General features: G+C 45.1%; 1 protein-coding gene across 2 annotated transcripts in view; it reads left to right on the top strand.

Annotated features, from left to right (window-relative positions):
- Nucleotides 1-23,156, top strand: part of LOC308461289 (von Willebrand factor A domain-containing protein 5A-like) — a 29,476-nt gene extending 6,320 nt beyond the window's left edge. Inside the window, exons 5-20 of one of the 2 annotated variants that reach the window (XM_080978068.1) lie at nucleotides 4,057-4,229; nucleotides 5,830-5,944; nucleotides 6,067-6,239; nucleotides 6,413-6,501; nucleotides 7,198-7,342; nucleotides 7,887-7,966; nucleotides 8,043-8,157; nucleotides 9,404-9,568; nucleotides 9,725-9,828; nucleotides 10,054-10,259; nucleotides 12,199-12,327; nucleotides 13,025-13,036; nucleotides 13,468-13,572; nucleotides 19,140-19,282; nucleotides 19,659-19,782; nucleotides 21,523-23,156. In XM_080978068.1, the coding sequence (XP_080834194.1) occupies nucleotides 4,057-4,229; nucleotides 5,830-5,944; nucleotides 6,067-6,239; nucleotides 6,413-6,501; nucleotides 7,198-7,342; nucleotides 7,887-7,966; nucleotides 8,043-8,157; nucleotides 9,404-9,568; nucleotides 9,725-9,828; nucleotides 10,054-10,259; nucleotides 12,199-12,327; nucleotides 13,025-13,036; nucleotides 13,468-13,572; nucleotides 19,140-19,282; nucleotides 19,659-19,782; nucleotides 21,523-21,602 (1,958 nt within the window). In that variant the 3' untranslated portion in view covers nucleotides 21,603-23,156. Of the gene's footprint in view, nucleotides 1-4,056; nucleotides 4,230-5,829; nucleotides 5,945-6,066; nucleotides 6,240-6,412; nucleotides 6,502-7,197; nucleotides 7,343-7,886; nucleotides 7,967-8,042; nucleotides 8,158-9,403; nucleotides 9,569-9,724; nucleotides 9,829-10,053; nucleotides 10,260-12,198; nucleotides 12,337-13,024; nucleotides 13,037-13,467; nucleotides 13,573-19,139; nucleotides 19,283-19,658; nucleotides 19,783-21,522 lie in introns of both variants that reach the window. The other variant, XM_080978069.1, reaches the window with a different exon arrangement.
- The last annotated feature ends 2,328 nt before the right edge of the window (nucleotides 23,157-25,484 follow it).

Genomic DNA, 25,484 nt, shown 5'->3' with positions numbered 1-25,484 from the left:
CTTCCTCCTCATGAGAGCTTGCCCATTGTGTTCAATAACCATGGTGTGCTGGATAGCTCAGTTGGTTAGAGCGTGGTGCTGATAACGCCAAGGTTGGAGTTTCAATCCCCATATGGAACAGCTGAGCATTCCTGCATTTCAGGGAGTTGGATGAGATGACACGACTGCTGCTGCTCGCGTGAGTGTTGGGAGGACCGCTCCCTTTTCGGCCAACTCCATCCGGCCTAGGGGGCGGGGCCTGCACTCATCGCCTCAGCATAAGAGGCCTGAGAGAGGCCTCCGGGACACGACTGCTGCTCCTCGCGTGAGTGTTGGGAGGACCGCTCCCTTTTCTGCCAACTCCATCCGGCCTAGGGGGCGGGGCCTGCACTCATCGCCACAGCATAAGAGGCCTGAGAGAGGCCTCCGGGACACGACTGCTGTTGCTGCTTTGTGAGTGCTGGGAAGACCGCTCCCTTTTTCTGCCAACTCCATCCGGCCTAGGGGGCGGGGTCTGCACTACCATTACAGTTTAGAGGACTGAGCAGCTACCGGCAGCAATGGACAAAATGGTTTTAAATGCTTTAATTGCTTTTAATTTGCAGCACCTTAAATGGGGGTTGTTGTTTTTATAATATTATATGTATATTTTAAGGTGTTTTAAAGGTGTTTTTATTGTTTACTTTGTTGTACCACCATGAATGGTGGTTTTTATCTATGTATTTTTGTTTCTTTCGTCTTGTTTTGTTTTTGGGGTTGAACATTGAGTGGGGTGGGGATTGGTTTTGTTTGGGCATAATTGTTTTAGGTTGTTTTGCTTTCTATTTGGTAAATGGAGGTTAGTATGAGGCTTGGGATTGCTACCGTGGAGGGGCGAGGGAGGTATGGCGGTGGGGGCAGATGTTATAGGCGAAGGGGATCGAGATACGGATATGCTCGTACCCCTTCCAATCTGCGCCCCATCCCGAGAGACGAGGGTAGGGTGAGCAAGGAGTACTCACCTCCTTCACTGGTGCTGTGCAATGCCAGGTCTATAGGCAACAAAACCGCTACCCTGCGAGATTTCTTCACCTCGCAGGGGGTCGACCTGGCTTGTGTGACGGAGACCTGGGTGCGCGAAGGGGTAACTGTTACCTTACGAGAGATGGCGCCCCCGGGTTTCTCCGTCCTCCACCAGTCACGGACTGTGGGCCGGGGGGGAGGGGTGGCAGTATTAATCCGGGAAGATTGTTCTTTCAGGGCTCTACCTTCGCCATCGATCCCCGGCATTGAATGTGTTGGCCTAGTGTGGGGCTCCGAGGAGAGCTTGGCTGTCTGGCTGGTGTACCGGCCACCTAGCGCACCATCAGCCACCCTGTCAGGCCTGCTGGAGGCAGTGGCCGGCTGGGCCTTGGAGTTCCCTAACCTATTGGTATTGGGAGACTTCAACTTCCACGCTGATGCCACTCCCTCCTCACAGGCTCTGGACCTGGTGTCTTCCATGGCGACACTAGGGCTCTCCCAGTTTGTTTCGGGCCCCACACATCAAGCAGGCCACACGCTGGATTTGATCTTTGGCGCCGGTATAGATGTGATCATGTCTCCTTCGATGAAGGTGCCATGGTCTGATCACTACGCTCTGAAAGCCAGGATTGACTTTCCACCCCCACCCTGCTTAGGTGGCGAGCCGATTTGGGCTCGCCCGCAGAGGCTGATGGACCCTGATAGATTCCGTCAAGCCTTGCGGGACCTTGCTCCCCCTGGCGACTCATTGACTGAGCTTGTTGAGGGCTGGAATACCCAGCTCCTGGCAGCCATCGATGAGATCGCACCTAAGCGCCCTCTGCGACCCCGCAGAAACCGGGCTCCCTGGTTTACCGAGGAGCTTCGGAAAATGAAGCGGGACCTCAGACGGCTAGAGCGAGTATGGCGGGGTGCCCGTGACGGAGCCTCAAGAACATCTTATAGGGTTTTTATGAAAACCTATGAGATGGCAGTGAAGGCCGCTAAGAAGTCTTACTTCTCGGCCTCCATTGCATCCGCTAGCTCTCGCCCGGCGCAATTATTTAGTATAATTCGGTCTTTAACGTCCCTTGAAGGACAGCCAAATTTAAATAACAATCTGACACACAGCTGTGAGGCATTTGCGAGCTTTTTTGCGGAAAAGGTCCTGTTGCTCCGCCATGACCTCCCTGCCAATTTGGACACAATAAAGGAACTGGAGGCCCCTCGACTGTCCTCGGGTCCAGTATTGGACCACTTTGACCGGATATCTCCAGCCGATGTGGACAGATTCCTCCAAGCTGGAAAGCCCACCACCTGTCCTCTTGACCCGTGCCCGTCATGGCTGATTAGAGCGTGTCCAGACGAGGTGCGGGCCCCCCTGGGGGATATTATCAATTTGTCCCTTGGCACCGGGACATTCCCAGGGGAACTGAAGGAGGCAGTGGTGCGTCCGCTCTTAAAGAAAACATCATTAGATCCCTCAGATCTATCCAATTACCGCCCGGTCTCGAATCTTCCATTCCTGGGTAAGGTGATTGAGAGAGCGGTTGCTGAACAGCTTGGTAGGTTTCTGGATGAAACATCTGCTTTGGATCCATTCCAGTCCGGCTTCCGCGCTGGTCATGGGACCGAGACGGCTCTGGTCGCCCTAACAGATGATCTCCGCAGGCAGCTGGATCGAGGTGGGTCGGGGCTGCTGATTCTTCTAGATCTGTCAGCAGCCTTTGACATGGTCGATCACGAACTCCTGGACCACCGCCTTGCCGACGTGGGGATCCAGGGCACAGTCCTTCAATGGCTGCGCTCGTTTCTCTCTGGTCGGGGACAGAGGGTGGCGCTTGGGGGGGAATTGTCATCGCGCCACTCCTTGGTGTGTGGAGTGCCTCAGGGTGCGATTCTCTCTCCGATGCTTTTTAACATCTTTATGCGCCCCCTCGCCCAGCTTGTCCGGAGTTTTGGGCTGGGTTGCCATCAGTATGCTGATGACACCCAACTCTATCTGTTGATGGATGGCCATCCTGACTCGGCCCCAGACACACTGACCAGATGTCTGGAAGCTGTGGCTGGATGGTTACGTGGGAGCCGGTTGAAGTTAAATCCTTCGAAGACAGAGGTCCTCTGGCTGGGTCGGGACGATATGGGATTGAGGGGGCAACTCCCATCTCTTGCGGGGGTGCAATTAGTGCCAGCACCGTCCGTTAAGAGTTTGGGTGTAATCTTCGATACCTCCCTTTCTATGGAGGCGCAGATTACAGCTATAACAAAGGCGGCATTTTTTCATCTCCGCCAAGCTAAGCAGTTGGCCCCTTATCTCTCTCGCCCTGACCTAGCCACTGTGATCCATGCGACGGTCACCTCCAGACTGGATTATTGTAACTCGCTCTACGTGGGGCTGCCCTTGAGACTGACCCAGAAACTCCAGCGGGTGCAGAATGCCGCGGCGAGACTCCTTATGGGGTCTTCGCTGCGAGATCACATTCATCCGGTACTATACCAGCTGCACTGGCTCCCGGTGGAGTACAGGATCAGGTTTAAGGTGCTGGTTTTAACCTTTAAAGCCCTATACGGCCTAGGACCCTCGTACCTACGGGACCGCCTCTCCTGGTATGCCCCACAGAGAAACCTACGGTCTGCAAATAATAACATCCTCAAGGTCCCAGGCCTCAGAGAGGTTAGGCTGGCCTCAACTAGAGCCAGGGCCTTCTCGGCTGCGGCTCCAACCTGGTGGAATGCTCTGTCACAAGAGACTAGGGCCCTGTGGGACTTGACATCTTTCCGCAGGGCCTGCAAGACAGAGTTGTTCCGCCAGGCCTTTGATCAGGGCGCAGCCTGACTCCCTCCTCTGGCAACCTGCACAGAACTTTGCTTAATTGGTTGCCATCAATTTGATTTAATTAATTTTTATAATGAAATATTTTTAGATTGTGTGATTATTTGATTTTTTGATTATTTGATTGTTGTTAGCCGCCCTGAGCCCGGCTTCGGCTGGGGAGGGCGGGATATAAATAAAATTTATTATTATTATTATTATTATGATTCTCATGGTACTCTACAATTCTGTGGTTTATGACTCTCTCACTCTCTCATGTACAGGTTCAGAAGGGGGCAATGTCACCAAGAGCATACCACGACTGCCCAAGGGGCAGCTTCCCTACACTCTCAGCCTCAGTGCCACCCTGGAGTCACCTTATAGCATCAACCGCGTGGAGTCCAAATGCACCCTTGAGCCCTTGCGCTACAGGGCAGAAGATCATATGATTGCCCAGGTACAATAGTGAAAGGAACAGCTTCTGAAAAGGGGTGTATTTGTCATTCTCCATTTGAAGTTGCACACACATCCCAAAATCTGTGCTTAGGTCTAATGGCCGACATAGACGTGCTATTTGTATTATTACTAAAAAATTTATTAGTTTTTACAATATCAGCGACAAACAAAAACATAAAACAAACAAAACATAACAAACATAAATCATAACCTTAGAAAATAACAGTTATTTACTTTGTAAAACGACTTCCTCGTTTCCCCTTAGTTGAATTTCATTGCATATCCTTATAACGATTTTCCAAATCCCAATTTTAATACCCTTTAAATTAAACATTAACATCTTTAAATCTTCTCCTTCTTGTATTAGACATATTATTTTATCAGTTAACATTAATACAATCCTAAGCCCATTAAGTATCTGGACGCTATTTCCAGTTATTTTAGCTTAACAAATTTAGCTAAATAATCATTAAATAGACGTGCTATTTGCTTTATTTTGTAAACAAATAACTGGAAAGGGAAGAGTAAGCTGGATTGGGGCCATGGCTTGGGAAGGGGAACATTTGACTCTTGCGACCCCTACAGCCCTGTTTGGAATCTCCCTCCCCTTTGGTGTGGGAGAGGAGAGTTTTAACTCTGTTGCCTCTACCAGAGTCCCACTCCCATGCTGGGCATTACTGGTAACAAGGGCAGGTGGGAGCTGCCCTCCCACTACGAATAGGCAGCCTAGGGGCAGGATTTCTATTGAGACCACTGTTTGTTTGTTTATATTTCACATAATATATATGCCACTTGATTGTAAAATAAAAATAAACACACACTCAAAGCGGTTTGCAAAAGGGAAAGAAGCGATAAAATTACTACTTAGCAAAGTTTAAAAAACAGCTATTTAAAACATTCAGGAATAATTAAAACCAGGGATTTAAAAATTGATTAAAACATATGTCAGTACTCTACATCCATGGATAGGCTTGCCTATGCAGAAATGTTTTCAGCAGGTGTCCAAAACCGTGTGGTGAAGGAGCCTGCCTGATGTCAATACATAGGGAGTTCCAAAGTGTGGGTGCTACCCCACTAAAAGATGGACTATGGGGGGCGGGAAGGTTTTTAAAAATCTCTTGCTACCCTGCAGCTTGAATATGATTCTTCATCACCTTTGGCTATTGGTTTACAAATAAAACCAGTCATGTAAAACCAAACAGTAGGGTTTGGTTTTGGCCTCAGATCCTGTCCTTTTGATCAGTTATAATGCGGATATGCTTACTCTAAGGGCACATTTTAATAATAACGACTAACTGTGAGCTATTGAACCCAGTTCAATGTGTTTCTATTGGCGTACAAAGCCTGCGACCCAAGAGAGCTTCTCTCAGTATCTCAGGTTCTACATTTGGCAGGGGAGGTCCTGCAGTTGATCATTTATTTTGCTGCCTGTTATTGAATCAAATGGCACAACCTAGAATTCTCTCATTTTGCACAGTTTTGGAATAAATGGCCAAATTCCATAGCAACGTTTTTCGAAAGTGTTACACACTTAAACATCTTTGGGAGGAATAGGAACAGAGCTCCACATTCAAGTTCTGCTTCTCCTTCTAACCCCAAAGGTCTCCTTGGCCGAAGGGCACCAGTTTGACCAAGACGTGGAGCTGCTGATATATTACGAGGACATTCACAAGCCCAGCGCCCTCCTAGAGGCTGGGAAACCTGGGGCTGCCGCAGGTGAGGAAAGCTTGGGGCAGCAGAGGAAATGGGGGCAGAAACACAAAGGGTACTGGGAGGTGAAAGGGTGCTGCCTTGGGTGAAAATGCCTCATGGATCTCCTTTCCTCCCGCATTGCACAGGCTCTCTGATGGGGGACCCAGCACTCCTGCTCACCCTGTACCCCAGTGTCCCTGCCCCCAAACCAGGCCAGAAGGCGACTGGAGAATTTCTCTTCCTGCTGGACCGCTCTGGAAGCATGGGTTCCTGGACCGATCGGAACCCTGATTCCCCAAAGCGGATTCAGAGTGCCAAGGTACCCTGTGTTTGGAAGAATAGGATGAAGTGGTAGAAGGGAGGGTAATGGAAGACTGCAGATGAATGGTTCCTCGGAAGGAGGCGAGGCCTGTAATAAACACTAGAGGTTGGGCTGGAGCGCCTAGGGTGACTCCTGCTTTTCCCTCCCCCCTCCCCAACCCCACATTTCAGGAGACCCTGATTTTCTTGCTGAAGAGTCTCCCTCTGGGATGTTACTTCAACATCTATGGATTTGGATCGACCCATGACTCATTCTACCCGTGAGTGTCAAAAGAGTGTCCAGTGTTGTCAGACTCGTTACTTATCTGCTCCTCCATTTGCTCCTATGTTGTATCACTGGCAATGGTTAACACAGGAATCTGAACACACTTCTTTATCTTCAGATGTTGCTGAACTACAGCTCCATAATCCCTGGCTCTTGGATCATTGCCTGCTAGGGCTGTCGGGACTTGTAGTTCATCAACATCTGGAAGGCCAAAGGTTCCTCACCCTTGCTTTTATAGGTCAATGAAATGGAAGGGTTTTTTAAAGTGTCAAGAGATTTGACCCAAGGAGTTAGAAGAACTGTCCAAGGCACAAGGGGTATTTTCACAAGCTAGCTTCCCAGCATCTCCTGCAAGGCACATTCTGGACCTCTAAACATTTCTCACCTCCTCTTCCCCATTTGTTCTGCTGTTACCATTCCCTCCATCTTACCGGCACAGTAAACATAGCCTTTTTCTATCCTTGATGTGGCTTGGCGCATTCTGAGCACTGAATGATGAGAAGAGAAGTTTGAATCTTGAGGGGATGAGTTTTAGGGGAGCAATTAGACCATGTAACAAATAATAATAGGGTGGTCCTGGTAGAAACGTGGAATGTTGTGGGAGGTTTACAAAACAGCCTGATGGGGAATTGGATGAGTTTGGGAGGAAAATGTGTCCTTTACCTCCTTGACTCTCTGAAACTCTCTACAGGCAGAGTGTTGAATACACCCAGGAGACCATGTCAAAGTCCCTCCAACGGGTGAAGGAGCTGGAGGCGGATTTGGGGGGCACAGAGATTCTGCAGCCACTGAAGGCCATTTATAGCCAGCCGTGCCGGGAAGGCTATCCTCGCCAGGTATCAAGAGTAGGGTTTTTAGTGACCTGCAAAGAGTGGTGGAACAAACATGAAGTTGGTGTTTTTTGTGAAGGTTTTAAGTTATGTGCATTGTGTTTTTTCTACATAACGCTCTGATGTCCATGAGGATACAGAGTAGTCTAAAATTATTTTGAATAAATAGAAAAATGTACAACCCCATGGAAGATACCGGAGTTGGGACCTCCCTTTGGAAGTGGGAAGGGGAACAGTTATTGGGGCCAACTTCGTCTGTTTGCAGATGGACAGTGAATGCAATTCTTGCCTGCAAACAGATGTCAAAGAAGAGAGGCCCCCCACATGTCAATCGCCTGCCATTTAAGTTAGCTTGCATGGTATGGAGGAATTAATGAGTCAGTCTTCCGCTCTCTCACACACTTTATGCGATTGCACCACCACTAGGATAGGCATTTTCCCCGTTTATATGTGGGGTTTGAATGCAATTGGGGCCTGCAAATGGACTTCAAAGGGGGAATAGGATAGGTTCTGATACCTCTCTGTTCTCCCTCTCCCTCTCTCTCTCTAGCTCTTTGTGTTCACGGATGGAGAGGTGTCTAATACAGATGAGGTCATTGCTGAAGTTCGACGTCACAGCAGCTCCCACAGGTAAGGCAAGGGAGAGGGAAACCAGCTTCTCACAGCTCTGCACCTGGCCTAGGTTCACCTCCTCTTTCTCTGACAGGTGCTTCTCCTTTGGCATTGGCGAAGGGGCCTCCACAGCCCTCATCAAAGGAATTGCCCGTGCGGCCGGAGGCAGTGCTGAATTCATCGCAGGCAAGGAGCGCATGCAGGCCAAGGTGAGGCTCAGGAGCTCCACATTCGTCTTCTCCTGGTCTCCACCAGTTTCTCCTGAGCTGTGGGTAAACTGCCAGGTGCCCCCTGACAATCCATCAGAGCATGGAATCCCAGCTCTCCCACGCAGCACAACCACTAAGTTTTGGAAAAGATCCATGAAACCTTAATACATAAGGACTGCACTCTCAGATTGATCATTTGGCTCACCCTTCTACACTTCTCCTGAACTGCATATGGAAACCTTGCATTGCTAGTAGTGCCCAATAGCTACGCTTTCTTTATGGGACATTTTAAACCACTTCGCTGGAAAGAAACATTGGTTGCCTTCATGATTGCCTGGCTTATTGAGGATTCCTCCTCTGTTTATAGGGAGGTTAAATATGACGTTGCATCAAGCAAGGGTTATTTCACACTTTCCGGTGCATTTTCCTGTTGCTTCCCATTCTGCAGAAAGTCTTATCTTTTGAGGAGGAAGCTTCAGTTGCAGAATCTGAATCTTCCAGTGTCCTGTGGAATCCTACCTGGGAAGTAGCAAGTCTGGAAGTGCCTATATTTGCAGGTTTCTGCTTGACAAAAAAACACACACTTCAGTTTCTCATAGCACACATCATCTGCTTATGAATTCCAATCTTTTTTAGTGCCCCCTATGTGGCACGGGAATGCGGGTGGCGCTGTGGATTAAACCACAGAGTCTAGGACTTGCCAGTCAGAAGGTCGGCGGTTCGAATCCCCGTGACAGGGTGAGCTCCCGTTGCTCGGTCCCTGCTCCTGCCAACCTAGCAGTTCGAAAGCATGTAAAAGTGCAGGTAGATAAATAGGTACCGCACCGGAGGGAAGGTAAATGGCATTTCCGTGTGCTGCTCTGGTTCGCCAGAACCGGCTTAGTCATGCTGGCCACATGACCCAGAAGCTGTACGCCGGCTCCCTTGGCCAATAAAGCGAAATGAGCGCCGCAACCCCAGAGTCGGCCACGACTGAACCTAATGGTCAGGGGTCCCTTTACTTTTACCTATGTGGCACAGTCATTGTGTTGCTCAGAGACTGTCCAGCAGGCTTCTATTCTATGTTCAGTGGCTTTTGGAGAAACCAAGATGGCATCTTCACCAGCCCCTCTCCTGACTCCTTTGCAAGCACTGTTCACACAGTTTCAAAACAATCATAGAAACATAGAAACTTATTTTTAAGCGATAGTTGAACAGGAACTTTGATATTCTCTTGATGTCATTGCAAAATTCTTTTTTCCCATAGGCCCTGCAGTCTTTGAAGAAGGCCCTGCAGCCAGCCGTGACCAGGATCTCTCTGAGCTGGGACTTGCCTCCTGGTCTGAAGGCTGAGCTTGTGGGGTCAGGCCCACAGGTCATCTTCCAGGGGCAGCGCTGCCTCATTTATGCCCAGATCCATGGGCAGGACCAGGCAAGTAACCACCACCAGGACCTTAACCAATGAATAATCCCTCCCTCCTATCCTAAATACCAAAACCTGCCAGTCCTGGTGTTTTATAATCCCAGAATGTATTGTTCCGAAGGCGTCCTACCCTTTCCCAGTTTTGATCTTTCTTTTCTTCTGCAGTCTTCAGGCTCCACAAAAGGGACTGCTGTTCTTCAGTACCAGTTCCAAGACCAGACTTTCAAAGAAACGTTGAAGTTCTCACTCAGTTCTCAGGAGACTGACAGGTAGTACTGTCACATTTTGTAAGTCTTCCCCCCCCCCCCAAACCTTGGACAAACATGATACAATTTATTTAATTACAGATAGCATTTGGAAGCCATCAAGTTATAATCCAGATTTGCCAATAGTCAAGGAAGATTGGGTTTGGATGGCCTATATTAAGGGGTTTACATCATGCCAAGTGGTCCCTGCATTTATCTCCCCGCTGCCCCCTTTTTCCCATACTGCAGGCTTCCTGTTCACCGTCTGGCGGCTCAGACCCTCCTAAAGGAACTGGAGGGGGCTGGGGAGAAGGGAGAAGAAAAGCAGCGCCTGGCACTGGAGACGAGCCTGAGCTCTGGGGTGGTGTGCTCACAGACGGCCTTTGTGGGAGTGAACATGGAGCTAGGCACAGCACTTCAAGGGCCCCTCAGCCGCCGAGACATTCCCCATGCATGTGAGTTCAAGGAGATGTGTTTGGCAATGACCATGGATTCCATGTTGGATTCAGTGTCACTGCATCTGCTCAGTATCTTCTAGAAAAGACTTTTGGGGTGACTTGGAGTTGGTTTTACTCAGCCTTCATTAAGATAATTTGGAGATATCCGGTATCCCACTCTAAGTGTGTGTGTGTGTGTGTGTGTGTGTGTGTGTTTCAAATCTGTTTCTGTCTAAATCTTAGCTTACCTTTACAACATTCCAGCTTGAACTTTCAGATCCAATTGACATATTTTTGGCTCTTTTAGGAAAGTTCCATCACTTGGTGTTCTCTAAATATTAGAGTTACAAGCTAATGAAGCAATATTAGCTATTCCATTAGGGAAGTACACCTGCCTGATTAATTGTGGATTCTGGCAGCCTTTACACTGAAAGGAAATAGTTAAGGCAAAATATTTCATAAAAGATCGTTAGAAAAAGCTAATATGCTTCAAAATATCAAACAATATTTAAATAATAATATACATACAGAAGTGAATAGTGGAAGTTGAATGAGCACAATAACATTTCAAACGGTTATAAAGAATTCTAAGGAGGCAGAACTCACCTTTTATTTAAAAAATAATTCATCTATAGAGTATCTTTCTGAGTTCTTCCAATGGAGAAGAGAAGAAGCCGTGATGATATGATGAGCTGAACTTTAATGCTAAGGCATCAAAAGTCTCCTTAAAATATTTTCCTCAGCTGTGCTCAAACAATTACGTATAACTTTAAACTCATAGCTTTGCTAATAATACGTAACTTGAAAAGGTTTTTGATAAGTACTCCTTAGCAATGGTGTTACTTAGGAAAAAACTGAGCTAAGAGTTCAGTGTTGGAAACTACCAGGGGTCTTGAGGTGAGAAGTTACCTATATCAAGCTATATCAAGAGTGAATATAACTCACATTTTCATTCTGTCTCAGTAGGTCTTCTAGATCTTCTAGGTCTTAGGCAACAATCCATTCATGAAGCAAAGTTTAATAACAAACTGTTAAGACCGCAAGAACTGACAAGTTTTGTTTAACCTAGGTAAAATAATGCTTTAAGTGCTAGAGCAGAGTGATATGTGGTCACAATATCAATGTATTTCCCTCATATCAATGAGTTTCAATGGTCACAACCCAAGAAAGCCAAGATGGTGCTTGGAGAAGGGTTTTCTATTATTTGTGCCCTTAACGTTTAGCATCTTGAGTAGGAGGAGGAGGGAGTAATCATCTTGGTCCAGAATGTGGCTTGTGCTTCCTTGAGATGGCTTGGCCCTAATCTATGTGAAGGAAGCCATTGAGAAGACTTTTAAAGGAACTTCCTTCAGCCCTGCTGATGTGTTTATCAGCCACTTAAAAGTCTCTTCCCTTCTAAATCGCTCTTTCTCCCCCTCTCTCCCTCCCTCCCTCTGAATGTTGTTGGGCTACAACTTGAAAATGTGACGATTGCTGACTGAGGCAGATGGATGCTGGAGTCAAACCAATTCGGAAAGCCACTTGCTCCCTGGCCAAGAAAGGACTACAGTATTTTTTAAACAATGGAGGTCCAGCCCCGTCTGCGGGTGCTGCAGTCCGAATGGGGAGCAGATAGCAAGGCGGCCATAGGAGCCAACTCCTAGGGGCTTTGGGGGGATTCACCCTACCCCAATAAAATATTTGAAGGGTCTGGATCCCTGCAAAGTTGATGGGCATTGCCATTCAAATTGTTTGTGTGCACCATGTCATATGATCGATTATGCGGGGTTGGGCTTACCTGGGCCCCCCATATATTTTATTCAAGTTGGCACCCCTGAAGGCGGCAGTTCTTTTGCTGTAGAGTCAATGGCTGCATACACGCCATTTGTCTAAAGAACATTTCCCTCCAAAGAATCCTGGGACCTGTAGCTTGTTCAAAATCTCATTAGATTTGTGTGTTTTTTCCTCCTTGGTCTAGTAAAAGCTAGAATGGCATTGTGCTATGCACAATCTGCATCTCTAGGCATATCATTTTCACCAATGCCAACGGTGGGTTGCAAGCCAATGGTTTCCTGCTCTCCTCCTCCCATGCAACATCCTCGCTTGGTTAACTCAGGTAATAAAAACACTGCCACCATCTCAACTCTGTTCATGTTCTGCATAGAAGAGTTAAAACACTGAATGCATTCATTTTGTACATAGGCCTTATCTGCAATACTTGTTCCCTTAACTTTTAATCATCTGGGTTAATTTGAGACATGGCTTGGCCTTAATCTCTGTGAAAGGGAGCCATTTAGAAGACAATTCTAAACTTTTATAAACTACTTAAAAACCTCTTCCCTTCTAAATCACTCTCTCTGGCTCTCCAGATGTTGTTGGGCTACAACTTGTACATGTGACCATTGCTGACTGGGGCAGATGGAAGTTGGAGTCAAATCAATTGGGAAAGCCACTTAAAAGGACTACGGTCCTTAAAAAACATGGAGGTCCAGCCTAGGCTTTGAGAGCAGCAGTCCTAGGCAGGCATAGAATAGGGAGAAGACAGCAGGGCGGCAGCTCTTTGCTGTAGAGTCAATGGCTACATACACGCCATTTGTCTAAAGCACATTTCCCTCCAAAGAATCCTGGAACATGTAGCTTGTTCAAAATCTCATTAGATTTGTGTGTTTTTTCCCTCCTTGGTCTAGCATGTGGTGGAATGGGATTGTCCTATGCACAATCTGCATTTTCACCAAGGCCAACGGCGTGTGGCAGCCCGGTGCATTTCTGCTCTCCTCCTCCTCCTACGCAACATCCTCGCTTGGCTAAGTCCTCAGGTAATAAAAACACTGCCACCATCTCAACTCTGTTCATGTTCTGCATAGAAGAGTTAAGAATAGGGAGGCATAGAATAGGGAGAAGACAGCAGGGCGGCAGCTCTTTGCTGTGGAGTCAATGGCTGCATAAACACCACATATCTAAAGCACATTTAGGTTATGTTATGCTTTTAATAGGTTATGTTACATTCTGGAGTATGATATGTTTTTATAGATTATGTCTGAATAGGATGAGAGTGTTGGAGATACGTGCAAATGTGTATGTGAACCCGGTCTTTGGGTGGGTGTTTGATTTTCGTTGTTGTGTATACTGTGTATATACGGACAATGACAATAAATTTATCTTAAAACATTTGCCACCAAAGAATCCTGGGACCTATAGCTTATTCAAAATCACAGTAGATTTCTGTTTCTTTCCCCCCTTGATCTAGCCTATCTATTCAAGGACAAACGAGCTATGAAAATGATGTCTGGCTCCCTGATGCTGTCATCACCTCCTCCTCCCATTCAAAATTCTCACTCTGGTAAGTCCTCAGGTAATCAAAACACTGCCACCATCTTGAATCTGTTCGTGTTCTGCGTAGAAGAGTTAAAACACTGAATGCATTCATTTTGTACATAGGTCTTACTTGCAATAAGTCTGCAACTGAAATAATGTGAATGGGATATTGAATTGCATGCTTGGCTTGAGTTGTACTTGCCTTTATATATATATATATATATATATATATATATATATATATAAATATCACCAGTCAACAGTAAAACAAAACAAATAGCATACATAAAAGAATACAGTTCTATACCTAACAAATTCCTTCCACCTATTATGATTTCCAATCTCTCCATCATAGGTTCCAAGTTTTCTTTATCAACTGCATATTATTTATTACCTAACTTCAGTTTACCCAAAATATCTATGATTTGTATAACTTTGCAGGAGTCATTCAAAACATGCCAAAGATTTCATATGATTACAATGTTCTTTTAAGTATAACCTTATTTATCCCATTCTCTACTGAATTGGGAAAAATGACAAGGAGAATTCGGAATCAATCTGAGTTGCATTTGTCAGTTCTTCTGACTGGGAGATGGAGGCAGAAAGGGAGGTTGGTTGAGGGGGAAATAGTAGAGACCAAAGTGGGCATGGATCCTAGGCAAGTCCCTCCCCCAATTATGCAGTGTTATTCAACCCCTTCTGTATTTCCAATCGGGTACCAGCAATTCAACTTTCAGTGTGTGTGGTATTGGTTTTTGGACCCTGTGAGGTCTAGAAGCTTGCACTTCAAAACAGAACTTTAAACCTCTTGAATGTGCCATGTCAGTACTGGTGCTCACATGAAAACCAGGGAACAGGACTATGTTGCTGACCCCATCCTCAGATGCCAATGCTTTTTAGCATGGGCGTCTATAAACACAATATTTAAGCTGCTGCGAGAGACTTCCAGGTTGGTGCCTCCGGCAATGGCGGAGTTCCTCTGATCGGGAGGAACTTGCCCCGTGGGAATTTGGGTCTGTACTGCCGCGGCGAAGGCGGAGACCCATAAAAATCACAGGCAGGAGAAGCCTGTGAACGTGGGATTCGGCGGGCACCTTTTGCGCCTCCCCTACTTGCGGGGGAACCCGATTTCGGGGACCCGGAGCAACATGGGGTGAGTGGCGCAGTGCTTCGAATCATCTGCTTCTTCCACGGAGCGAAGCCGCATAGCTGTTGCCGGAGAGCACTGACTTTTTCCTGTGGACAATTTGACTCCAAAGTAATTACCCGTGAGTAGAGCTGATACAGGAGAATCGGATTTTAAACGTTTAATTTGGCATCGAAACGGGGAGGTTCAAAACAGGAAGTCCGCCTTCCCTATTTGTAAATAGACTGAGGCAAGGCGTCTGTAAGCTGAAGTCTTGGAAAGCCTTTTGTAAAAGATTAAATTTCCATCGGTAAAGAGTATAAAATCCCCCTTGGAGGCAGGAGAAGAGGGGAGGAAGCTGTGGACTGAGTATGCCTGCAGGAGAGAGTCAAGAGAGTTAAAATACTGCCTCTCTGACCCTGGAAACGGGCTGCTAGTAGGAATGACGTTTTGGAATGTCCATTGACAGCACTTAGAACGTTCCTTGACAGCTAGCAGAATAAGAGAGATATATTGTTTCTACTGTCTCGGCTGCTTCTAAAAAGGAGTAATAAAGTAACTGAAAACTGAAACTAACTTTGGATTGTACGAGTTGCGCTTAAAGGTGACATTCTTGACTATTATAAATAGAAACTGTTTCCCCCTAGTGGAAGTTTCTGAAATTGGTTACTTTATAAGAGCTGGGCTAGGGGAGTTTCCAGCTGCAAGATAAAAACTGTGTGACTCTGGGATTGACCTTGAATCTCTTAAGTGTTATGGCAAATGGAAAGGAAAGAACAGATGAAATGTCAACAGACGAGGCCTTAGTGGCCGCATTATTGAAAATAAATGACTCGCTGGAACAGCTTCACAAGAAAACAGAAGTGATGAATGTGAAAGCGGACGCTGCAAATAATAAAATTGATTTAATTGTAGAAAGTTTAAATAATCTGGGACAAAAGGTGAACACCAATACAGAAACCACCCAGAAATTGACACAGGAATCTACTTTAATACGGCAAACTGCGGATGAAGTCAGGGAGAAAACCTTTGCTGCTGAATGTAAAACAACACAATTGGAGTGTGAGAGAGCCCCATACATTCAAAAGCAACTTGACGAATATAAGCTGACATTTGCTATGATGGAGCTTAAAGAAAAACAGATGAATTTGAGGATCAGAACCCCACCAGAACTGGGAAAAGAAAGTTTGACAGAGCTTCAGGAGGAGACAGGATCAACATCAGCTGAGAAAGAGAGATTTTTGGGGGTCAGTAGGACCGCCAAAAGTGTGAATTTACTTAAGGGTAACTGTGAAGGACATTGGATTGAAGAGAAGGGGGATTGGGAAATATGGACAAATCTGAAGTTGTTATGGTTGGGCCGAGCTGTTGTGGTGGGGATGAGGGTTGCTGTGTTGCCGGGGATGTTGCTTTTGTGTCAAAAAGTGCAAGTTTTGGATGGGAGGGATTGTTTCAGGAGGTGGCAGAGGGATGTTCCTGGATTGGTTTGGCAGGGCAGGAAGCCTCGAGTAAAACTTAAGATATTGACGGATGCTAAAGAAGGAGGTGGACCTGCCCTGCCAGACACCTAAACTTTGTGGTGAATCATCTGCTCTTTGCTGGCTGAGAGAATGGCTGTCTTTTAAAAGCACTGAAGTGTTGGATAATGGCAGATGAAGTTGATGGACTAGACGGAATTGGCGGAAAAGACTGGCAAGATCCGAGACCAGGGAGAAGAGTCGGTGGAAGAAGACTGGGAAAAGTTTAAAGACTATTTATAGAAATATTGTAAAATTAATGAATGTTAGAAGAATGTTGGAATGAAATTATATGGCTTCAGTAGAAATGTTATAAGGAATTAAGTATAAATAGATTAATACAGTATTAAAGGAAAATAAGATTAAAAGGTGTTAAGATAATTATAGGATAGAAAACAGGGGAAGATGGTAAGGAATTGCTGAAATAATTAATAGAAGTGGAATACAAAAAGGGAGGTGTGAGGAGGCCGTGGAAATATGGGAAAGAAAGATAAGATATTGGAAGTTTTTTCTTTTTTCTTTTTTTTCTTCTTCTTTCTTTTGATGTGTTTCTAAAGTGTTTTTGTTTTGTTTTGTTAATTTTTATGTAGTGTTTTTGTATTATAATGTATTGTTTTTTCTTTGTTTTTTCTTTTGTAAGTGTTTAAATTGTTGTAAAAGTAATAAATCTTATTATAAAAAAAAAATATTTAAGCTGCTGCTTCTGCCTGGGCTCAGGGCCATCTTAAGCATATGTGGCGCCGGGGTGCAAAGATCCGCCCAGCGCCCCCAAAGTTGTTGACCTTTTTTTTTGGAAAATCTCTCTCTAGCAAACTTGTTGGTCATAAAACGTTGATCAATGTGGAAAATGAATCAACCCACTAAAAGTCAATCAAACATTTTCTCAATTGGAGCCACGGTTAGTTTGCTTTCATCTCATTAACACATACTGTATGCTTCAAATACCAGTTAAGAGATTTTGTTACTACTGGTCCGATAAAGTTGTTAACATCAATAGAATTCACAACAACAAAAATGCTTGCCCCTACAACATTTCACAGCTCTTCCCATTCCCAGATGACTCCAACTCAGCCCCGGACTCCCCAACCCGGCGCCCTCAGGAGCGTGGTGCCCGGGGGCCCCTTGCACTCCCTGCTGGAGATGGCCCTGCCTGGGCTCCCATCCTGATGATGTGGAAGTCTCCTTGTAAGAAGCTACTCATGCATAGGCTCAGTCAGCGTAAATGTCTGTTCCGGTGCACTACAACCTCACCCACCATGTGTGGTGAATTTATGAAGGAGGCTTTGCTGCCAGGAGTGGGAGACCAAGTGAACTACAAGCCCATTGCCTTAATTACTGTCCTGTGTAAATCAACAGGGATAAGCTTGTCCTACAAGCACTTTTCTCAGTAACCTTGAGCTTTAAGTTTGATGGGCACACTGTGAGGCTGAGAAGCATCGGCTGGTGCAGAGTGCCGCATCCCATCTCCTGATGGAAACTAGACATAACGAGAACATAATGTACAGCAACTGCACTGGTTCCTGCAAGTAAACCAGGCCCAAGTATTTAACCCATCAAGCCCTTAGAATATATGAACTGCACCTCTGTGTCAGACCAAAGTTCCAGCATTTTCCCGTGTGCAAAACTGGCAAGCAGAGTTTAAATTGCAATCACTCTCCCTTTTCCTTTGTTTCCTTGTGTCAGCTATTCAGGGCAGATTCCATTCAGCTGACACAACCACTGTACTTTTCCATGTGTAAGACGAGTATTTTTTACGTGAAACTAATGTTTTAAAATCGGGGTTGTCTTATGCACGGGTAGTGCAGAGGGGGGGACGGGTGATTGTTTGATGCTGTGAGCCGAAGATTGTCAGTGGTGGTCGTGCGAGTGATTGGTGGCTGTGGCAAGGTTTTTATTGGATTCGCTGTTGCAGCGGCAATTCGGCGGGCGACAGGTGGCTGGTAGCGAGTAATCAGGCGTTCGGTGTCTTCTCTGTTGCGTCTGATAGGAAGCGTTCAGGCGGGTGAGTGATTTTTCAGCATCCCCCTCCCCCCAAAAAACTCAACAAGTCTTCCCCCATTTTTTAAATTTTTATTCCCCAAAATAGGGGGTGTCTTATACATGGGGGCGTGTTATACACGGAAAAATATGGCATATAGCTAGCTAATTCCTACACAGATTTGGGTCTTTATTGTTGTTTTTAAGCTAATGGGGGGGGGGGAATACTTTGGAAGAACTCACTACAGGAACTGACAGAATTCCAGAATCAAATAATATGAAAATACAGGAAGGGGGACTGTGACCTGATGGAAGATGTTGGGTTTCAACCCCCATCAGCCCTGTCCAGATAACATGCCTAAAGGACAGGGGTGATGGGAGCTGTAGTCTTTCTGGTTTTCTGGTTCAGCAATTTTATTTTTTTAAAAAAATATTATAATCCACACAGTCATAAGATATATGAAGGCAGCTTACAACATACTAAAATATATATAAAAAATAGTATAAAATATTATACTAACATATAATAAAACCAGTGTTTAAAATATCCATAAACCATAACAAAAAACACCAATAAAACTTCCTTCAATACTGGTTTGTTTAAACAAAGAGATTCATACGTGAAGACTTGTCTGAACAGTACAGTTAACAGAAGATATCTAAAAAGAAGGCTGGGATAGTCCATTCCAAACTGGGTGGGAGTCCTGTGGGGCAGAGCATGCAACACTGAAGGCCCAGTCTCTACAGAAGTCCAACCAAACCTCGGGGGCATGGGGAGCCATCAGAAATGCCTCTTCAGAGGATCTCGGTGATCAAGGTAGAGCATAAGGTGGAGCATATTAGGAAGTACCACTCTTTGTATCATCATGCCTGTCTAGCGAGAGCTTTGGAAAATCTAGCTAGTAGTGTAGATGGGAGAGTTCTGAATGTGGTGTGGAGGCTGCAAGTTGTCTTAATTTATCTTCTTTTTATTGCCCCTTGCAGGGCCCACTCCCAGGGAGAAGGAATCGCCTCTCTTGAGCTTGGTGTCTCTGCAAAATGCTAATGGCTCTTGGCCACTTGATTCTGGTCTGGCCACCATCCTAGACCTGAGCGAGGCTGAGATCTCAAGCAAATCACCTGCCCAGGTAAGGTCTGTGGCAGGATCAGTGGCATTGTCCTTTGTAATAAAAGCTCTGTTAAAGCGATTGTTGGAAGCAATTAATTAAAAATTTCTCCTGTATTGGAGTTCCTTCTGTGGGTTTTCCCCCCACTATGGCCATGTTTTATGCTTTCAACAAGAGAGGGAGAGAGAGAAAGTAGATCTGCAAAAGCAGATGGTTCATCTGATTCATGTGTTTATTTCCCAGATTGTGGCCAAATTGTAACCAGGTACTGAAAGGTCACACTCAGCCTTTGTTTTGTTTTTCTTTAAGAACTGTCAAATGTAATTTCTGTACAGAGCCAGTGAGGGAGCAGGGCTCAGTGCATATCTGTCTTTTGACTCCTGCTCCATATTGCCAGGTGACTCCAGATGCATGGGCGACTGTTCTGGCCCTTCTCTGGCTCCACTCCAGTGCCATAGACCAGAGGGATGAATGGGAATTACTGGAAACTAAAGCTCTCAGCTGGCTCCAGGCGACTGCAGGTGAAAAACTTGTTTGTTTGCTAAATGTATTTATACCCTTTTTTTCTCCCAGACTGGGATAGAAGGTGACTTATATTTCAAAACACTTTAAAACACCGAGCAGTAAAACAAAAATAATGAAAATGCATTAAAAATGCCTTTGAAACAATCATGGAAGTTCAGCTTGTCCTAACCAGCCCATTATTCCACATCACCTGCGCCTTAGTTTTCAAAGGCCTGTCTGAATAAAGGTAACAAAAGAGGGAGCTAGTCTAACTTCTCTTGGAAGGGAATTGCACAATAGGCTTATTGTGCTTTTATTTATTTAGAGCATTTATTTAGAGCCTAGGGCTTGCCGATCAGAAGGTCAGCAGTTTGAATCCCCGTGACAGGGTGAGCTCCCGTTGCTTAGTCCGTGCTCCTGCCAATCTAGCAGTTCAAAAGCATGTCAAAGTGCAGTAGATAAATAGGTACCCCTCCAGTGGGAAGGTAAACAGTGTTTCCGTGCGCTGCTCTGGTTCACCAGAAGCGGCTTAGTCATGCTGGCCACGTGACCCGGAAGATGTACGCCGGCTCCCTTGGCCAGTAAAGCGAGATGAGTGCCGCAACCCCAGAGTCGTCTGTGACTGGACCTAACGGTCAGGGGTCCCTTTACCTTTACTCCACTCTTCAGTAAAGAGTGACTGTATATAAGTCACTCTTCAGTGCGACTTAAATACAGTCAGGTAAAGCGAGACAGTGCTTACCTGCAGGCTTACAATCTTAAAACAACAACAACACAAGGGGGAAAGGGACAGGGAGAGAAAAAGGGAGGAATCAAACTGACACCATTTCCTAAACTGTTGTTCTGATAATGACCAGCTGGCACTGCTTAGGGGTTGAACGTGCCTGATGGAGCAGGGCTTTGGGAAAAGCTGATAAGAATGAACTCTGCTTCCCAGCTCTCCTGGAGGCAGAAAGTTTTAGGCAGCTGGATGCCAGTAAGCTGAGGAAGAATGAAGGAGTCTAGACAGAGGCTGGAGTTTGAAGATGAGTCTCCAACAGGAGTCTAAACTATGCTGTATTTCATTTGAGGTGCTGGGGTTTTTCCACCCCTACTTGATCTCAGACCAATCCACTTTCCCAACAATTTACAGTGTACATTAAAAAATAAAATAATCCTGGCTCACCACAGGGGTTCCAGTCTGTTAAACTGGGAGGCACAACTGTCTCCAGGTCCTGCATTAGAGATTTCTTCAGATTTTGGCTGGGGAAGATGGTTATTCCTCTATCGTTCCAACTAGGAGAGCGTAGAATGAGGATGACTTGCAGGGCAAAGAGCACACCTGCTTGGATCTTGCCTATCCAATTCAGAAGGCAGCGCTTCCTGCTTGCAATCACTATGAGGAACATTTGTGCTTTGAAATAAGAACAGTGTCCCCCCCCCCCCCAAAAAAAAAAAAATATTCATTTCTGCACCATCCAGTGGTCTCTGATTGCCTTTCTGCCATTCAGTTAATTGCACTTCAAAATGTTGCCCCTTTGTATGATTTGCGATTGGTTTCCCCTTCCAGGCCTTTGGAAAAAAATGTGTTGGAGCACACTCAGACTTCGCTTTAAAAAATGAGTAAAAGGTGGAATGAACAGCAGCCTTCTGTCTTCCTCCCCATCGCACATAGATGGAGTGATCAGTTATTGGCCCTGGAAAAAGAGTTGGGCGCAGGCTGAAAAGTGATATTTGGTGCTGGTAGATCCTAACTCTGCCTCTTTGTTTGTCTGCAGGGTCCCAGCTGGCTCAGTGCGTGAAGGCTGGCAATGAGATGCTGGGCAGCAGCGTGAGCCCAGAGGCTTTTGGGATCTGAGTTTGGCTCTGTAGCCTTGTGCTTTTTAAAACAGGAGTTTCTGCTGCACTCTTCTTTTCTTCTCCTGCCAAAGTATAGCTGGCTGCCATCTCATAAAGCTCTTGTCAGTCCCTGAGCTGAGCAGTTCCTTCTGATTCCTCCATGTCTTCACTGCAAGAAGTGCTGGAGTTTCCTCTCATATGGAGATGCCTTATATTGGTCTGCTGTGCTTTAAGCCAGCACTCTGTGCTAGTGAGGGTACAAAAAAATAATAATAATACTGAAAGGAATTACAAACTGCAAAATAAACAACCATACAGTACTTAAATGAAATTTTGTTACAAACCAGGTTTGGCCACTTTTCTGCTTTAACCTGAAACCCAAATCACTATCTAAATTTTGAACACCGTCTGTTCTCTATACTGTTTGTTCCAGCAGATTAAAACAATAGTTTATAATCTACCTACACCCAAATGCATGATGTCAGCAGAAAAGGGGAGCAAATAGTTTGAGAGTTAATACTGGACAGGTGGGTACTGAATATGTCTTTTAGTGGAAAGCCACATTTCTCTTCAGTGTTCCAGACCTTTAAAAGCTCAGATGGATAAAAGCCTTTACAGCTCTGCAGTTCCAGTCTATGCACTCTGCCAAAGCTGAAGTATGCTATCACCCGATTCCTTATGAAGAGAGAGTTTGCCAATGTGCCTGAAGATTTACCCTACTGCCTACTGGTTTGTCCAATCTACAAGGACTTAAGAGCAGTCTTGTTCAAAGATTTAAAACTCTCAGCTGAGAGATCTGTTGGGTATCCCATTAATTATTTTTTAGGGGACAGGTCCCCCTACACCTTTGAAAAATGTGGACTGTTTTGCCTTCAGAGCAGCAAGCCTAAGAAGAAAAGTTTGTGAAGATGGCTGACACCATAATCATGTATTTTCTATGATTGTATATAATTTTTATTTTCCATTTAATAATATACATTCACATCATTATTATCCACTTTACCTCCCTGGCTCTTTAGACTCTATCGACTTTCTTCCCTCCTGTCTCATGGCTTTCAAAATTAACCTTTGTATCATTGCATTTTGTACATTTTCCAATTCTAATTACTCATTACAAAATAGCTCAAAATTTAAATAAATATAGAAAGGTAGAAAATGTCTCATTACAAGTCTTCAGACACCCCTGCTAGTGATGTTAATTGCATACAATAATCTTTCATATCATATAAATTTCATATATATCATAAATATATATCATATAAATTTATTCCAGTCCTTTTGGAATACTTGATCATGTATTCTCATTGTTCCTCTCTTACGTTTGCATTTCAGCATCATGACAGAGATGGTACAAATCACAAACGGAGTAAAGGAAAAAACTGAAAGTGTCTTTAGCCATGACCTTTAAAAACAAGTGCAAAACAGGAAATGTATGCCTTGCGGGCAGGCTGACAGGTAGACCATAACAGATTTATATCTGTGTAATTGGAGATCAGGGTTCAGCCTCTGATTGCCTTCTCTGATTGCTTGCTGTATTCTGCTGGAGCAAGAAATAAAACTGCTTTTAAGAGAATTCTTGGGTGTCACTTGGTTCAATTTTGAATATATATATATATATATATAAATGGATTATAGAGTTGATTGGAGATTGTGTTCATATATATATGGCACTTTATTTTAAATATTATAGTCACATCTTTTAAAAAGTAGTTAGCCTTGCCCAGCAATCAAAATAGCTTGGCCACCAACACTGCCTACAGGCTCAAATGATAATCTCAAGAATGGTAGGACTGGGAAAACACTAGCTGAGTATTTCTCTGCTAGACCCATATTAAATTTGGTTTCCTGGGAATCACATAAAATAGATGGCCAGTGGGGTCATCAAGTGTTCCAACAGTGTTTATGAAAATGTTATAAGAATTTTAAGGTCTTATAAATATAAAATAGATGTTCATAAATGTACCAAGCAAGCACATACATAAATGTATAGACCACATGTCTGAGACCCACAGGCATAGTCCTGAAACCATTTGTCTCTTCCAAATTGACCTCAAATATTTCTCTGCAAGGTCAAAGGAAATGGGGAGCCTCTCCATTGTCTCTTTGCTCACAAATCCTGTCTCAAGGGCACAGTTAAGATATGAATAGGGTGAGCCTGTGACCTGGAGTCAATAACTGAGTACAGTTATCATAACAAAAGAGTGGCCAGGATGCCCAGGTAATCCAATCAGGTAACCTGGCAGACAGGATAAAAACAACGCACTCAGATTTCTGTTGTAGTCCTCCCCTTCTCTGATGTATTGGGGGGTGGTCTTGGGCTACACCCCTTCTGTGATGTATGTATGATGTTTCTGGGGGTGGTCTTGACTCTTGGACTCCAGGGCAGGCAATTCAAAAGTCTATATAAGGGCTTAGAAAACCACCCTGCCACATTCCACGATAACAACTGCAGAGAGGAATTTTGCACCAGGTTCCCAGCCATGGCATAAAGTCAATCTAGGTGCATGTCAGAAGGTTGGCTATCACTTGAAGCCCTGGACGGTTCCTGATGTATTTCCTCCACTACCCTTGGGGCGTCGGTTATTAATCCGTGGACCCTGGTGTCATTTGCTAAGGCAATTGGCGGGTCTTCATCGAAGACAATTAGATCTGTCTCTGTTTGTCTGTGTGTCGCATTTCCCTTGGGAGGAGCATCACTTGGCGATGGCTGATTGGGTTCCAGCCGGGGTAATGGATGGTGAATTTCAAGATCAAACAAGGGGCTACTGGAGTATCCTGTCTTTGACTTATCTAGATTGGGCTGGCGTTCTTTATGTAACTAGGCTTTTTGCTCTGAAGTTTTCCTCTCCAAGGGAGTGTTACGGCTGGGTGCATCACGCATATCCATCCTTAACGGCCCTGCCGAATGAACCACAGGACTATGCCAAGTGCCCTCCGACAAAGAGGGCATTGATTCCCTAGGGTCAGTATGGCAATACGGCAAATTTGGCAGTAGTTGTTTTCGTTCTGTGTTTTTAAAAACTCGCCTCAACTCAATATTATAGTCCTGTAAGAGGGCCCTATATTTCAGGAGCTTTTTAGGAGTTGTCGAGTCGGAAAAGGTCAGCATGAGTCTGGTGTGTTGGAAGTCCGTGCAAAGCAGTTTTATCGCAATCAGATTGTCGCACTGGATATTTAGTAAAAGCTTAAGGTTTCTCTTCACACTAGCGATTGATTTCCAGTAAGGCAGCATACCGTTGAAAGGATATACTGTATATCGAGAGCTACTTGGGTGTTTTGTAGGATCCAGTCCCTATTTTCACTTTTGTTACTTTTGCTATTAGTAGTCTCTCGGTTGTCGGATCCAGACCGGTTACACCCCTGTGCACAGTGGTCTTGGAGGGCAACGCTATAGTCAGTCTCTTTAGTATTGAGGGTGCTATTTCTGGCCCCCAAAAGCACCAACTCAGCCAGGAGTGATGTTACCTTTTCTAGTTTGGTGTTAATTTCCTCCACTGTTCTTGCAGTCAGCAGGCAGTGGTCTGCAAGTATTTCCACATAGAGTGGTGGCCTCTCGGATAGTAGTTCATGAGATGGTTCATGGGTGCTCATCTCAGCGTTCTCCCCTGGGTGGTCTCCACCCATTAAGCGTCCCCACCTACCTGGGAATGAACTCTGTTTGATGTGGTAGGTTCTGGATTCTGGGCTCTTACGAAATCATCCAGTTTGCTCTGCTTGCACTTCTGCTGTGGGCTCACTTGTGAATATGAAGCTGGTCACTTCTTTTTCCTAGACATTTTCACGGAGATGCAGCAGCTACTAGTGTCCTTCCATGATTAGGGCATTCGATCTCCTCTCCTGCTGATAAGTAGTTGGTAGATTGAGTCGAGCTGGAGCTAATTAAGGCTTTCTCCGAGACTTT

The sequence above is a fragment of the Podarcis pityusensis genome, assembly GCF_964106645.2.
Source record: "Podarcis pityusensis genome assembly, chromosome: 13".
Taxonomy (NCBI): Eukaryota; Metazoa; Chordata; class Lepidosauria; order Squamata; family Lacertidae; genus Podarcis; species Podarcis pityusensis.
This window is presented reverse-complemented; position numbering and strand designations above follow the sequence as displayed.